This window comes from Mizuhopecten yessoensis, unplaced genomic scaffold, assembly GCF_002113885.1.
Source record: "Mizuhopecten yessoensis strain PY_sf001 unplaced genomic scaffold, ASM211388v2 scaffold9157, whole genome shotgun sequence".
In the NCBI taxonomy this organism is placed as follows: domain Eukaryota; kingdom Metazoa; phylum Mollusca; class Bivalvia; order Pectinida; family Pectinidae; genus Mizuhopecten; species Mizuhopecten yessoensis.
Window position 1 is genome coordinate 1,494,358 of NW_018407907.1, and position 16,077 is coordinate 1,510,434.

General features: G+C 34.6%; 1 protein-coding gene across 1 annotated transcript in view; it reads left to right on the plus strand.

Moving 5' to 3' along the window:
• LOC110457470 (KDEL motif-containing protein 1-like) overlaps window positions 1–8,582 on the plus strand; it is a 45,317-nt gene extending 36,735 nt beyond the window's left edge. The window contains exons 6-10 of the mRNA XM_021508767.1: window positions 858–1,095; window positions 4,051–4,258; window positions 4,725–4,816; window positions 6,023–6,130; window positions 7,926–8,582. Of these exons, the coding sequence (XP_021364442.1) occupies window positions 858–1,095; window positions 4,051–4,258; window positions 4,725–4,816; window positions 6,023–6,130; window positions 7,926–7,946 (667 nt within the window). The 3' untranslated portion in view covers window positions 7,947–8,582. The remainder of the gene's footprint in view (window positions 1–857; window positions 1,096–4,050; window positions 4,259–4,724; window positions 4,817–6,022; window positions 6,131–7,925) is intronic.
• The last annotated feature ends 7,495 nt before the right edge of the window (window positions 8,583–16,077 follow it).

The following is a 16,077-nucleotide window of genomic DNA, read 5'->3' on the forward strand; positions in this document are numbered from 1 at the left end:
ATAGATTCTATTAGTAATACTTTTAGCTCACCTGGCCATGTGAGCTTATGACGTACTGCTGCATCTGTCGTCCATCCGTCAACTTTTTCTTTTGAACGACTTCTTCTGAAGAACTGGAGGACCTAGGGTCATGATATTTGGCCAGTAGGTACCTGGGATGGAATGCTATAAATTTTCCTCATTGAAATGACTTTGACCAACTTTCAAGGTCACTGGGGTCAAATATGTTATTACAGGAATGAGGTCAAAGGTCAACTTTAAGTGCAAGTCGGGAGTCAAAGGTCAATGTGGGTTAAAAGCTTTAAATTAAAATTTCAAACAACAATATCTTCATAACCATTTAAGAGATGTTAAAATATCTTGTGTTCTAGTTACCAAATTTGGTCTTAAGTTACCTATATGTCAGTTTCATGTAACAAAAGAAACAGGTGAGCGATACAGGCCCTCTGGGCCTCTTGTTAAGTATTTCACAGTAACAGTATAATGTTCTATTTATCCTGTTTAATGTATCAAAACTTATCATAACATATGTATTAATCTCTGAAACCTCCAATGAGGGAGGTCTCTCTCATTCCACATTTCCAAAGGAAGTGAGTGAAATTAATTGTACTTAATGTTACAGAGTTACCCCACAGTAGGACATTCTGTTTATCATACTTAATGTTACAGAGTTACCCCACCGTAGGACATTTTGTTTATCATACTTAATGTTACAGAGTTACCCCACAGTAGGACATTTTGTTTATCATACTTAATGTTACAGAGTTACCCCACTGTAAGACATTCTGTTTATCATACTTAATGTTACAGAGCTACCCCACAGTAGGACATTCTGTTTATCATACTTCATGTTTCAGAGTTACCCTGGATATCTTCTCAGTACAGGGAAACACTGGTGTGGCTTGGGATAACAAAACAAATCAGGCATTTTGGAGGGGCCGAGACAGTCGCCAGGAGCGGCTAGACCTTGTCCAATTATCTCGTCGTAAACCAAAACTCCTGGATGCAGCCCTCACACACATGTTTTTCTTCCCCAAGGATGACAATAAATATGGCCCTCTTGTCAAAACCATTCCATTCTTTGATTTTTTTAAGGTAAGTAAACAACAATAAAAGCACTTGTCAAATTTAAAGTTCAGTTTGTACGGTAAGATGGAAAATTGCCATCCCCACAATCTTTGTCAAATTATGTTTTAAAGGTTTATTAGAGTAAAACATTTTTATGAAGGGATATTACGGTTGTTGATAATTGATAATTAAAGTTGAAACTAGGTCTGTCAGTAAATACTAAATTTTGGATTGTCATCAGCTTTCAGTTTAATTAAGAAGTGATAAGAAACCTGATGTGTGTGTTGACAGTTTCACTCAACATGATCGCTCATGTGTGAACACAGTCATAAGGTAGTCACTCATGAATGAACAGTCAATAGCAGTGCTTAGCGGTGAAAGGAATGCTGACATATTTGTGATAGCTATAATCACGACACATAACACATGTCATCTCAACTATGATATGATGTATATACTTGCGTACCATCATGAAATGGTTTTATTAAAAGGTATAGTGTAGATGTGTATGACTGTAACTTTGTAATCTCTAATCTGGGAGAGTTCCACACTGAGAAACATGAAAAGGGGGCATGCCCACTTAAACATTTCAGTGGCCCATAACTGATAAGCTTGAATATTTGCTGAAATAAAGTCTAGCATCAAGTCATGAAGAAAATTTTGGTTTCTTTTTTGGATCAGTCAGTCACTGCATAGAAAAATAATGGGGTGATGTTGAAAAAAGGGTGAAATACAGTATTTTGTTTAGGTAATTATACCCCCTGCAACGTAGTTGGGAGGGGCCCCCGGGGTATACCGGAATCACCCTCTCTGTCTGTCTGTCGTCCCCAGTAACTTGTCCGGAAAACTCCATCTTAACTAGAGGGTAGATTTTATTGAAACTTCATATGAATGATCAGTATATTATGTAGTTGTGCACCAGCATTTTAATTTCATATTTCACTTGACGGAAGTATTATGGTATGGGGTCGTCTGTCCGGTGTAAACTTTTGTTTGTCCTGCAATCTTCTCCTACATATTTCGACCGATCTCTTTGAAACTTGGTATACATTATAATCATGATATGAAGTTGTGTCTCATTTAAAAGAAATTTGATTCATCAATTTTTGCAAAAGTTATTGCCCTTTGTTTATTTCAGTATTTGATTTTTGTCCGGCAATCTTTTCCTACATTTTTCAATGGATTTCTATGAAACTTGGTATACATTATAATCATGATATGAAGTTGTGTCTCCCTTATAAGAATTTTAATTCAATGATTTTTTCAAAACTGATTGCGCTTTGTTCATTTCAGTATTTGATTTTTTGTCCAGAGATTTCTTCTACTTTTTTTATAGCATCTCAGCTAACCACTCTTAGAATGATGCAGATCTTATTTCAATGCAAGAAAGTATATAACACTATATGGCATTCGACGGGCGTATATTGTTCTGCCCCGCAGTACTTCTTGTTAAGAGAATTACAGTCCTTTATGCATAATAACTTGTATGGAAAACTCACTCTACTGACTTTAATTTTGTATGTACATGTATATTGATGATACTTTGTCTATAGGTAAAGAACCAAAATATCTCTAACAAGTTCCCATTTCAGTAAATTGACCCCAAGGTCAAGGTCACTAAATGCTGTATAAACTACAAGCATCTGCAGTGGGTATTAGTTATCCTCTGGATGATAGTTCTAGTTATAGAATAATTGGACCTCATATTTTATCTCACATGATTGCTCTTGTGAGTTTTTCACACATGTCTACATATGTCACATCATATGCTCTGCGACTTGTCATGCATTGTCAAATGTGCAGTAACAATTTACGTTTTTTGACTACTTCTTTAGAAGCACTTAACTGGTTGAAATAATACTTGGCACAAATAGGTCCTTATAAATTATGTTGTCTCGGCCAATTCGGATATTTTTCCTGTTGATCCAAAAATCCAAGATGACCAACATGGCTCTTGATTGGCAGAAGCATTTTCAACTTCTTCACAAGAATGGCTGCAGCGATTGACTTCAAACTTGGTAGAAATGTTCCTTATGAGGTTCCAAACAAGTGTTGTTACTTTTTATGCCAATCTGGCTGCCCTATCATCTGATTGGCTGAGATATAGTCAATTTTTCTCAGGAACAACTGCACTGATTGACTGCAAATTGGTACAAATGTTCCTTAATAATTTGTCCCAAATAAGCTGTGTTCTTACTTTTCATTTAACTTTCCAAGAAAGAAATGGAGATAAGTTACATTACGGATATAATTTGTATTTATGTCTCTAAGTGTTAATTTAGTGACTACATTTTATTACCCGGTAGGATACATTACTATGCCCAATACTAGTGCATGTATGTTGATATTTTATGAAAAATACTGTGTATTGTGTTTGAACTGGACATACACGGGGTCACATAATTTGGTCAATTTCGGAGAATTCCAGATTAGAGATCATTTATTTATTATACCTGTTGTATTGTCAGAACCAAACGTTTTGGTCTGTTTAGGCAAAAATCCAGATTGGACAGAATATTGAATAGAACCTGTGTTTAGAGACCACCAGCTTTAAAAGACCAGTGCCTGCATTCATGAACTGCTTAAGCATGGATTTTGTGCTCAAGCCTAATTTTTTATTTCCTTTATGAATAAGTTATAAAATCTTATTTTGTCAATGATTTGAAAAAAAGGATGAGACTTAAAGCCAAATACTGTTGTCAATGTTTAGATTCGACTTTTTGATTTTTGTACATGATTTAAGTGAGTTACAAATAAGTAGTTTGAGCACAAAGTCCATGCTTGAGCGTGAATATGGTGTCATGAATACGGGTCCAGTTTAAATTTGTTCAATTATAATGATTTTATTTTCAATGGAACCTTTATTTAGTGACAATTCAGCTACTTTTAGAGACTTTTTTTTAGACTTCACTTGGGTGGTCCCTTATTACAGATGTTTACTGCAATACCTACACTTCAGCACTACTTCTTGTTTTATAACAGTACAAGTTCCAGATCAACATCGACGGTACTGTGGCAGCGTACAGACTGCCCTACCTACTCGTTGGGGGCTCCATGGTGATGAAGCATGAATCCAATTATTACGAACACTTTTACCGTGACCTGGTACCCTGGCGGCACTATGTGCCCTTCCAACTTGACCTTGGTGATCTTGAAAGACGCATACAGTGGGCGAAAGAGAATGANGGGGGGGGGGGGGGGGGGGGGGGGGGGGGGGGGGGGATGAGTCATTTGCTGTATTGATTGAAATTGAAACAATTAAAACTGATACCTTATAACAATGAGAAGAGATAACTGTATGGGTATACATTCCTTTTTTATTTCACATCTTTATTTTTATGCTTCGTTTTGTGGGAAAACAAAGTTTTTCTCATATCTAGTATTATATATTAGTTATTGTGAAATTTCAATTTGATTTTGATTTTGACTATTTTCATGGGAGTTATGCACTTTGCTCAACTTTTTATATGGGAGCAGGAGATAATAAGTTTGCCTGTTGCTTACAATTCTAAATATGCTTGAATAAATGCTCATATAACGTTTAAGTTCATGATCAACTGTCCTAGCAAGTTATCACAAAAAACAAATATTGCAAAGACAGCTACAGACAATGAGAAATATGAAACTTTTGTAATAATTTAAATATTTCTTCTTTCAGGTGAAGAATATATCGATGAATGCAAGAAAATTTGTGAGGGAAACTATTTTGCCAAAAGATATATTTTGTTATCATGCTAAAGTTTTCCAGGTGAGTATGTTTCACTTAAGGTGCGTCATGGCAGGCTGAAACATTGTTTGTCAGTATCAGTCTGTCTATCCATCCAACGATGAAAGGTTTTTAAACTCCGATAACTCTTATATAATGGCGGAAATTTCTCTAAACAAAATGGAAATAAATGTTACACAATTGTCTGTTTAATTATTTCCCCCACATAGCAGTGTGGGTTGGATTTACATTTGATTTTTTGCCAATTTTATTAAGAGTTATGTCCCTTCCTTGGTATCCATTTTAACGTTTTGTCCATAGCAATGCTACTTTCCTTCAAGACCAAAATTTATGAAACTTGGTACACTATTAGTTATCTCTGGGTTAGGAGGGGTCTACAGGCTCATAGACCCCGTCTGGTTTTTATAGACCCTAAGCCGAAGGCGAGGGGTCTATAAAAACCAAAGGGGTCTATGAGCCAGTAGACCCTCCTAACCCAGAGATAATGAATTCACCACCCTGACAATCTTTTATTCCTTTTTTTCTGCAAAGTTTTAAGTCACTTTGTGAGTTTGAGTTATACTTGACTGCTACCAAAATAGCCCTTACCGGCTTTCCAGACACCTTTTCGGCAATATTTCGGACAATGCATACAATGTAACCATCTTTGTAATTAGCACCCTTGTGGCCGGCCCCCTCATTGCCTGTTTCTTTGACTTTGCTTTCAATTTAGTAGGCTATTTTATCCTGTGAATGATTGGCACAACTTGAACGCTTGTGTGAGTTGGACGCCATCTTTGTTGTTATGAAGAGATATTCTAGTTTGAGCTATCTCCCCTCGCAAATGCTTTTATAGACCCCGGCAGAGCGGGGTCAATAGAAATATAGACCCCGGCAAGATATCCAATCAGAAAGAGTGTTACATATTAGAAGGGTGACAAATGTTTGATATCATAAGTTATTTTGAAATTTCAATTTGATTTTGATTTTGACTATTTTCATGGGAGTTATGCCTCATTGCTCAACTTTTTATATGGGAGCAGGAGAAAATTAGTTGGCTTGTTGCTTACAATTCTAAATATGCTTGAATAAATGCTCATATAATGTATAAGTTTATGATCAACTGTCCTAGCAAGTTATCACAAAAAACAAATATTGCTTGAAGCAGAAGTGATTGAGAATAACTGTATCCCAGCTTCCTATTTATTCATGGCTTGACTAATTATATATGTATGTGATTCTATGTAGGAATATGCCAAGAGATTGACTGACCCCCCACAGGAACCTGACAGTAGCTGGGATACAGTAGACCAACCTACCGGAGGCTGTGACTGTAAGAGGACTAAACCTGTAAAGGTGAGTCGGGATCGGGGGGTTCTTGTCAAAATAATCAAATAATCAAAGAACATGTATATAACAACAGTACACTAGAATCTTGTACAAATGCATAACTTGTTCTATTTGATTTTATGGAAGTTGGAGTCTTTTTGGCGGTTTCCATCTCTCTGTGACCCCTACTTTTAAATACTGATTGCTGTGTTTCTCTGTCTGTCTTGCATATTTCTTGTTAGTTTCTTTATTACATCCACTCCTTAGGGAGTTATGGCCCTTTAAACTTCAATTTCTTCTCGAAAAACCATGTAAAGAAAACTCCTCCAAGACTATTTATTGGATTTTTAGTAAACAATTTACGTTTTCGACTTCTTCTTCAAAACCCCTGAACCAATTTTTATTTCACTACGTGATCAGTTTTCTGAGCTTGCCATTCTGACTAGAGATGGTATATATAGCTGGTCCCTATCATGTTATCCTACGTTTATCTTCCTCTTTAAAATCTTTCTTCAGCATTAAATTCTAATTCTATGTAGCATTGAATTACTTTAAATAACAGTTGAATCAATATCTTAACAGATAACAGGAAGCATCAAAATAATCAAATAATCAAAGTATATAACAGTACTAGAATCTAACTTGTTCTATTTGATTTTATGGAAGTTGGAGCCTTTCGGCGGTTTCCATCTTTCTGTGACCCCTACTTTTAAATACTGATTGCTGTTTCTTTATCTGTCTTGCAATTTCTTGTTAGTTTCTTTATTACATCCCCTCCTTAGGGAGTTATGGCCCTTAAAACTTCTCGACAAAACCATGTAAAGAAAACTCCTCCAAGACTATTTATAGGATTTTTAAGTCTCAAGTGACCCATTGCAATCGCCTTTTGTCCTGCATCGTCCGTCCGTAAACAATTTATGTTTTCGACTTCTTCTCCAAAACCCCTAAACCAATTTCAATGAAATTTTGCAGAAACCTTCCATGGACAAAGGTGAACCAACAGTGTGAATTATATGGTCCCCAGCCCCCAGGGGCTTGAGGGGCGGGGCCAAAAAGGGTCAAATTGACTAAAATTTCAAAAATCTTTCTTCTCAAGAACAGATATGGTAGAATCAAATACTCTTCATAGATGGAAGGGTCTTAAGGTGTTTTACCATAATTCAGCTGACTGACAGAACCACTATTTGTACATAGTACATATACTACCCAGACCTTTCAAACAAGTTTTGCATTACATGTAGTTCAAGTTACCTTGGTTACAAAATGATTTCTTTTTCATTTGGCAACATCAATAACATCAGTTTTTACTTAACTCAGGTGACCGTTAAGGCCCATGGGCCTCTTGTTTCATAGCTTAACACAGTGAAAAAGCAGGATATGCAGATGCCCATGAAGACAGAAATGTGTGATTCAACTATTTTTCTTGGGAGTTATAGCCCTTGAAACTGTAATTTCTTCTGCAGAAACTTGGTAATGACAACTTCCCGCAAACTATTTGTTAGAGTTTTTCGTAACCTAGCACAGTGTGAGTGCATATGTGTATGAAGAAAGGGATTTGTGATTCAATTATTTTTCCTTGAGTTATGGCCCTTGAAACTGTAATTACATCCCGAGAAACCATGAAAGCACATATTTCATAACCTAGCACAGTGAAAGAACATGATATGCATATATCTATGGAGAAAGGACTTTATGAAACATCATATGTAGATACCTGTTTGAATGAAGATTGGGGTTTGTGATCTGGGTATTATTCCCCCTGTAAATAAAATTTGATTCAGTACTCAAAATTGTTTTCATGGTGTGTTTTTTTAATTTTCAGAAATCCAAAGAAGAATTGTGATGCCTGGCACCATGGATATCCAGTCATCTCCATTACATATGCAGCATCCATTCTGATGCTGTGAATCATATAGGTTCTTGCAAAATCATATTTTCACACTTTGCATCAAATATGTATGTAAGTTTATCATTACGTCTGAGCAAAATGATTGACAGAATGTTAAAACGAATGTGGGTCAATAGTTAACTATTTTTTATTTATTTAGAATTGCTCTATGCAATTATCAGTGGGTGTTAGCTATAGATAGTGACACAGGTGTAGTGTTTATTTTGTATTCGTAATCCTTAATTTAGAAATTGCTTGCCAATGTTCTAATTGAAACACTGCAGATTTGTTTCAGATGCAGCATTAGAAAAGTTGGAACTCCATACTGGATTGTTTCTGTTTTAGTGGGAACAGTTTCTGTTTAAGTGGGAACAGTTTCTGTTTAAGTGGGAACAGTTTGTTTGTAATGCATTAAGGTGGTGACACTGTGTAGTGATGAAACGCTATTTTTATCTTCAGAGGGCCTATCTTTTCATTGATCAATAAATCTTATATTAAATATAGTATATCTATCTCCAGAATTTGCAGTATCCAAAAGCCTGCGCTTTTTAATAACCAGGAAAAGCATTTTGTGTAATTCATAAAAAAAAACAAAACAAAAAACAAAAAACATTACCATACAGTAAACCTGTGATTTGTGTTTGAGTTCTGAATTTAAAATAATTAATCTGTTATAATTTTTTGTTGTTACTAAATATGGAAATTTGTTTTCTAAAAGAGGTCTTAGTGTACGCATAAAACATTTCTTCTCTCATATAAGTGTTTAGAAACATATTTTGTTGATTCCTCTTTGGTAAAAAGAAGATTTTGATACCGGCAATAAGTGTGCTTAAGCTTAAAGAGGTCAAAAGGTTACACATGTTGAGGTGCTATATTAGAATACTAGTTCATTGTTTATTTTTACTTTAGTTGATATTAGTTGTTATATGACATTTATTATTACAGTATAATCCTATGCAAATTATATAAAATTATTTAAGTGTTGGTATTACATATATATATTTTTGTTAAGCTTTGATTGTTGTAGTAGTATTTCAGCTTCCTTGGCCTGATTGGGCCTCGGTGACCTTATGCGATGCTGCGGAGTTCGTTGTCTATCCTTCCACTGTCATCCAGTCTTTTACACTGTCAATTTTCTTATTTTTATTCACAACAACTTTTCAATGCCTGCAAACAGTAGAAAAATTATCAGACTTGATCATAACAGATCATTCATCCTAGCCAGAATCATGATATTTGGGCCGTAGCTTCCGACTTGTTGAATTTGATCAAAGAAACCAAAAAAAAGTAATCGACCAATTTCTATTTAAGCTTTGACAAGAATATTGAATAGCATTACATCCCAACACATGATCAGGTGAGCTGTATACGGTCCCCGCAGTCCTCTTGTTTAATGTGCCATGTCAATTTTTTATGGAATATACTGGTTATTTGTAATATGGTAGATGCAATGCAAACCTTTACAAGTGAAAAGTTTGTGGTTGAATTTATTTGACAGATATTTAAATTTTTATATCTAGTCCTAGTTTGCAGTCTTTTGAGTTTCTCTGATATTACAACATTGTATGTAAATTACGATTTTGAGAAGAAGAAAAAGTATCGGGGTTTAACTTGTTCATACATGATGACGTTGATGTGTAATAGCTTTTAATGGAATTTGAGGGATAAATACTGCCTTACTGGCAAGCTAGGGATGCAGTATAATCCGGGGACCCGCTCACAAGTTTATCAATGTCGAGCATGGTCAGGAGCGGGATGGGTGACTGCCTGCACATTACATTTGGTGGCAGCGCAAGGACTGTTGATCATGTAAGGCCAGTTCCCGCTGGTAAGGTAATGCATTGCTATAAAGGGAGATCTGCTGCCTTACTGGCAGCTATCTTTGCCAGCAATGGAGTATTAACAGTGGGGTTAAAACCACGGACCTGGTGCTCACTATTACAGCAACGTTGAGCGTTGTCAGTAGCTGGATGGGTGACCGCCCGCACGTTACAGTTGAAACAAAAACACACATTTACTAGTAAACTGAAAAGTTTTCATATACCAATATATATTATAAGGTATTTAAAAGCAGCTAAGTATTTTTATACATGAAATATTTGAACTTGAGTAGATCCTTCCATATTCTGGGTGGTCATGAAAAGTTTACCTGGAGCCTGTTTTCTGAGCTTGCCATTCTGCCTAGAGATGGTATATATAGCTGGTCCCTATCATGTTATCCTGGATTGAAATTTTAAATGTTTATCTTCCTCTTCAAAATCTTTCTTCAGCATTAAATTCTAAATTTTATGTAGCATTGAATTACTTTACTAAATAACAGTTGAATCAATATCTTAACAGATAACAGGCATCATCACTGTATCTAAATCGCATCTGTGCTGGTAGGTATTTTTCTATTTGTCTTGATATTAACCAATAGATATCCCTGTAAAGGTCAAAGGTCAGTGTGTCTGGGGAGTTTGTTCAAAAACTGATACATGGGACTGTTAATTGTAATATTTTCACCCTCACTAAACAGTGTTGAATTTATCCTCGCTTTTTAGGGGTATTTTAAACTGTACCCATTGTGTGACCAGAATGTTCACCGCATGTTAAATTTGACATTTTGTTCAAAGGCCAACAATGGGGGTGAACATTTTCCGTTTTTTGAAAAAAAATCTTAAAAAGGCTTACAAATGGATATTATTAAAATGGATATTACTACTGATCTTGGGCAAAAGTAGGGTTTATGTTATCAGTGATATTTTGTATTGAAATAAATTTCATCCCGTTAAGGATTGGGTTCTACAAAAGTGAAGTTCCTTTTCTTGTCTAGTCGAAATTGTTTGTGTATCCAAGCTAATTTAGACAAATATGTTCCATTATGCTTTATTCCACCATATTTTGTAGGCTAAAACCTGTCTCGGAAAACGCTTCGATAAACCTCAGCTTTAATTGGATTTTTTTTTATCCAGAATCACAAATCCTCAAATTGAATTATCTTTACCTTCGATAGACCTCGGCTTTAATAAGAAAAAAAATATGGGGATAAAAAATCCTGGGATTGCTTCAGCTTTACCCCATCCTCAATGATCTAGTGTTTACACACTTACATTCTCTGAACCCCTGGAATATGTGACGAAATGAAAGGCTTCGTGCGTACCACCTTTTGGATGATACAAGAAGACTATAGTTTGACTCTGTGATGCTACAAGAAGACTATAGTTTGACTCTGTGATGCATATCAGAAGAATTGTGCAGCAAACCTTCCAGTTACATTGACGTGACTTTGAAGTCTGATGATCCTCCTCCGTTATCTTTAAAAGACGGGTATCAGCCTTGCGATTGGTTAGTTGTTTTTTACCCGAAACTAAGCAGATAGCTAACATTCGTATTCCAGGGAGGCAGAGAATGCGAGTGAGCGTAACCCCAGGAATTTAGACGATGGTTTTACCCGTACTAGAATTGTCTTGTTATTTCCTTGTCTAAGACATGTTGTGTATATTAAACTATTTTAGTGGCGTTATTTATAGACAGGTTACACTTCAGTGTAATTTTGTTTTTCATTATTCTATTGGAGGCCTTTATATATCCTTCTATTGTTATCTCTTTCCTTGTAAGATGTATGAAAATATCTTAACAAGCAGTTTCTTTATAATTTCTACACACAACCATACCTGCCAAATGACCGGCATTTTGCGGATCATACTCGCAATATTAACCCATCACCTGCGACCATATTATGACCTGCATGGGTCACACAAAAATCTACCACATTTTGTCAACCTGACCTGGAATGACCCACCTCCACGCTTTTAATAATATCTCCCTACTTCCTAAAGTGTTCCATTTGTGTGACTCGAAAGTTGTGACAACAGGTATACCATGTAGTTGTGTACCTCACATTTCTTTTTGAAAAGTTCTTTATTACTCAAAAATACTTGCTACTGTAGCAAATACATTGTATTTGGGGATTTTTTCTTAACTTTGAATAAAGCATGTGGAAATTAGGAGTGGATGCTGGCAGTTGGCACCTGTTTTGTCGATAATCTCTACTCGAAAGAAAACAAAACAGTAATTTTAATTCATAATTAAAATTTTCTTTAATGTTTTTTTACTATACATTTAATTTTTTGTTATTATATACAGGGTATAATAAATTACGAATTCCCTCTAGTATCTTACATATTGGCCCGTAAACTTCCAGACACATAGTTCAACATTCACTCTCGACGCAGATTCAAACTGGTCACACACTCGACCCATTTGTTCTCTATCAAACAGGATGGAAGATGAAAATAAAATTGACTCGAGGTCAACTGAAAATGAAACGTACATATAGTCTATTTATGACGATGACGCCCAAATTAATGATGAACAAGATGAAATTTAATTGATAATGAAAATGAAGTGTTGTTGAAGATGCGATGCCTGGCGACTTCTTTTGACATCGCAGTCTTCCAACGTAAAATGAGGAATGACATACTCTCTCTTCAAACACCCTGAACGAAATAAACACTTCGCAATGAGTATCATACACAAGGTACAAGACAGAACCGTTCAAACTGACATACACTGGTTATCACGATGTAGGAAATCCATTCCGTCACTTGGGCCATTACCTCACAAAAACTACAGGAAAGCAAATATTACCCAGCAATTTTTTTTTTTTTGAGACAATAATATCATTTGTGCATATTTTTCATAAAAAGACTTTTTACAGGAGCCAACTTAACTAGGTGAAAACAATTTCATCATTTACATGCAACTATAAATGAATGGATGACTGATATTTCAATTCTCCAAATTGGGGTGATTTTTTTTATAAAAATGTGATATCTGTACTTTTTTCCAGAATTGTCTCACTAAAATAACCTAATGGTAACGCTTGCCACTTTTAACAAGTATTTTAACAATAATGCACTTTGCAAGTTTTCCCTTTAAACAGCGAAAAAAAGGAAGAAATGGTGAGTGCGAAATCTGTATCAAAATTTTATATTAAATATCTCTCTCACAATCACAACACAAGCTCCCGGCGCTACTGGAGCGCAGTACACACTGGACGTCACGTCGACGAGGTTGATGTCCACAAAAACAATGCCACAGTTTATAAAGTCGTACAAGGAGTCCCAGGACATGGACAAAACTCAAACTTACACACATAGATATTTTACACACATAAATAGATATTTATATATCAAACCTTTGAGGTGTAAAAAGACATGCATACACATCATAAATTGTCTGAATATCAACATGCAGTATAACAGTCTTTCATGAAAATTTAAGGATATTTTTTCTAAGTTACAAGGGTCGCCATAACTATAAGCATCCATTGGTACACCAAATGTAATGTATGGTGATGAGATGATGATCGATTATAATCGAAAATCGATCGGTTTGACCTTTCCGATTCCGATTATAAATTGCATTATCGATATAAAAGGTTCTTCATCGACATCAAAGTTAAATGTTTTCAATATAAAAATGTATTACATTCTTATGACTTTTACTATATGATCGACAAAACTGCATAAAAATGTCTTGAAATCCATTCATTATAAGGGTGAAACCTAGTGTATAGTGAACAACTCTGTATGTTGATGTAATAGTAGTGTTCTCGCTTTATTTGGGTTTTCAGTCCCATAAAATGATGAAGCTATTGTGCCATTGATCATCGTTCGGTTTACTACTTCTGATTACAAACCGATTATCGATTATAATTTTAAACTGATTGCCCATCACTAATAGTATGGATCTAAAATCAAACATTTTAATTAACTATTTCATACATTTATGTTTCCATTGAAATATCAAACAATAGCTTTGTTTGACATTAGTAGTCCGAGTGTTTTGTAAGGAAAATCAGAAGAATTCTTGATACATAGAAAGCTTGGACCAATTGTCAGATGATAAATACAACCTGGTAGATTAAGAAGGTCTACTTGAAACAAAGTGATCAAACTTGGTAAGTTTTACAAATGAAAACCACCTCAAATTTATGTGTTTCTAGTTTGGGGAAATATTCAACCATTCAAATTAAATTATTCTAAATGGATTAGAAAAATGGCTTTAGCAAAATCACCTTTTGCTTTGGTCAGTAGGAACATTTATCGTCTAGGTTCGCTATACTTGATCCTGGTTTTATTGAAGATCGCTCCTGTATCACACACTTTGTGTACATGTGGTAAGTGGTTTCAAGTGTATTTCAACTATTATATGTACAATATATATATTAAGTGTTGAGATTTTGTTTTCTTTTATGAAAACCTAGCATCACAATTTCTCAAAACCATATTTTTTAACTGGCCCTTCTATATGAAAAGGACACTTTAATGGGAAAAAAAGATCAATTGTTTCGTTCATATTCTACAAGAACTGGATTCACGTTTCTACCCAGTATGTGTCATTATAATATTCTCTAAAACAAACATACAATTTTTCTAATTCCTCACCAGGAGAACTTCATGAAATCTTTTTCTTTTTGTTACTTTTTGTGCACATGGATTTGACATTTCACACATATGAATCAAGAAGGCAGTCATATCTATCTCCTCTATAAAACATGCTTGACCTAGCTCCATGAAACAATTTCAACGCTTTAAAAAAAAAGTTAACAAGATGATTAGACAATTCAATGACTTGCATATCATTTTGTGGGGAAAATCTATTTCTCAAAGAACACATGTATACCTACATATTTAAATCGTCAATCATCGAACAATTTTTACATATAATACAACTTACAGGTTACAAACACATACACATTCATTTCAGAGAAAATACACAGGAAAGACACAACATATGAATGCATGCTTATCGAATCCAAGTCATGTAAATAAATGAACAAATTTTTATAAACCATCGATGTTTTGTTACTGTAAATATGAACATTTTCATGGTGTGAAAATTTCAATTTGCATTAATTTGAATTCAAATCGGCATGAATGTTTGCTAACGTATGTATAAAACCTATTTCATTGGTGTGTATATATACCCTGGGCACATTGAAATCCATTAACTTCACTATATATGGTGAAAACTAGCCTCTAGATTTTTGTTTCAAGTCTAATAATAAAACTTAAAACTTTAATTGAATTCATTAAGGATTGAAAATTTCATCGCTTATTGAAATTAAAATTTACCAATATCAGCCACAAATAGTGTTCTATACCTCTTTTAAGTGTCCTGTAATTTGAATTCACAAAAGATAACTAACAGTCGAAAAGTTTCACCAATATATACCGGTATGCAAAATCCCATCCATCAAAATTTAAGCGACTTTATAGTAATAGCACATTTAGTTTTGACATATCTCGGAAATCTGCAATTCAAACAGAAAGATCTGGAATGTGAAGATTCTGAATTTGTTTTAACAGTTTTAATAGTCAAATCTGGAAAATATTCCACACCTGAAAATATCCATTGTTCACAGTAACTGCAGTTTACACAAATACTTCAACTTGTACTCACACCATGAAAGAAGCATGCATAAAAAAACATTTATTCCAGACCTGTTATATAATTATAGAATTATATAAACTCCAGTTCTAACACAAGTATGCATGTCATTATCATAAAGTACGTTCACAGCAGCCTGTATTACACATGCCATAGTCTGCAACTATGCTAGTAAATTACCTCTTGTGGGGACGAAAATTGATCTAAGGGATTAATATACTGCCGTACAAAAATCTCGACATCACAGTAGCTACAAATAGTAAACATTGTCAGGCAATACCGAATAACACAGCATTTACAATTTTTAAAGTAAAACAGGCCTAAACAACATAATCCTTTTCTGATTTTCCTACTAACCTCTGGTCTTTGGACTATTTTGTTTAAATTTTTGAGCCAATTTTAGACAGTCCCTGTAACGTATATGTGAAAATATTAAATAAAAAAATACACCATACCTACCAACCAAAAGTTCTCAGAGTACTTCATTAAAATCATAAGCAGAAGCGACATTTTTGAAATTTTCATCGAGGTTTGAAAAATAAATTCATGTATTTGCAAACTTTGGAAGAATCTGCAGATTCTTAAGTTTGCAAAAACATTTTTTTTAGTTCATATGCATACAAAAATTTTAACAACACACATTTTC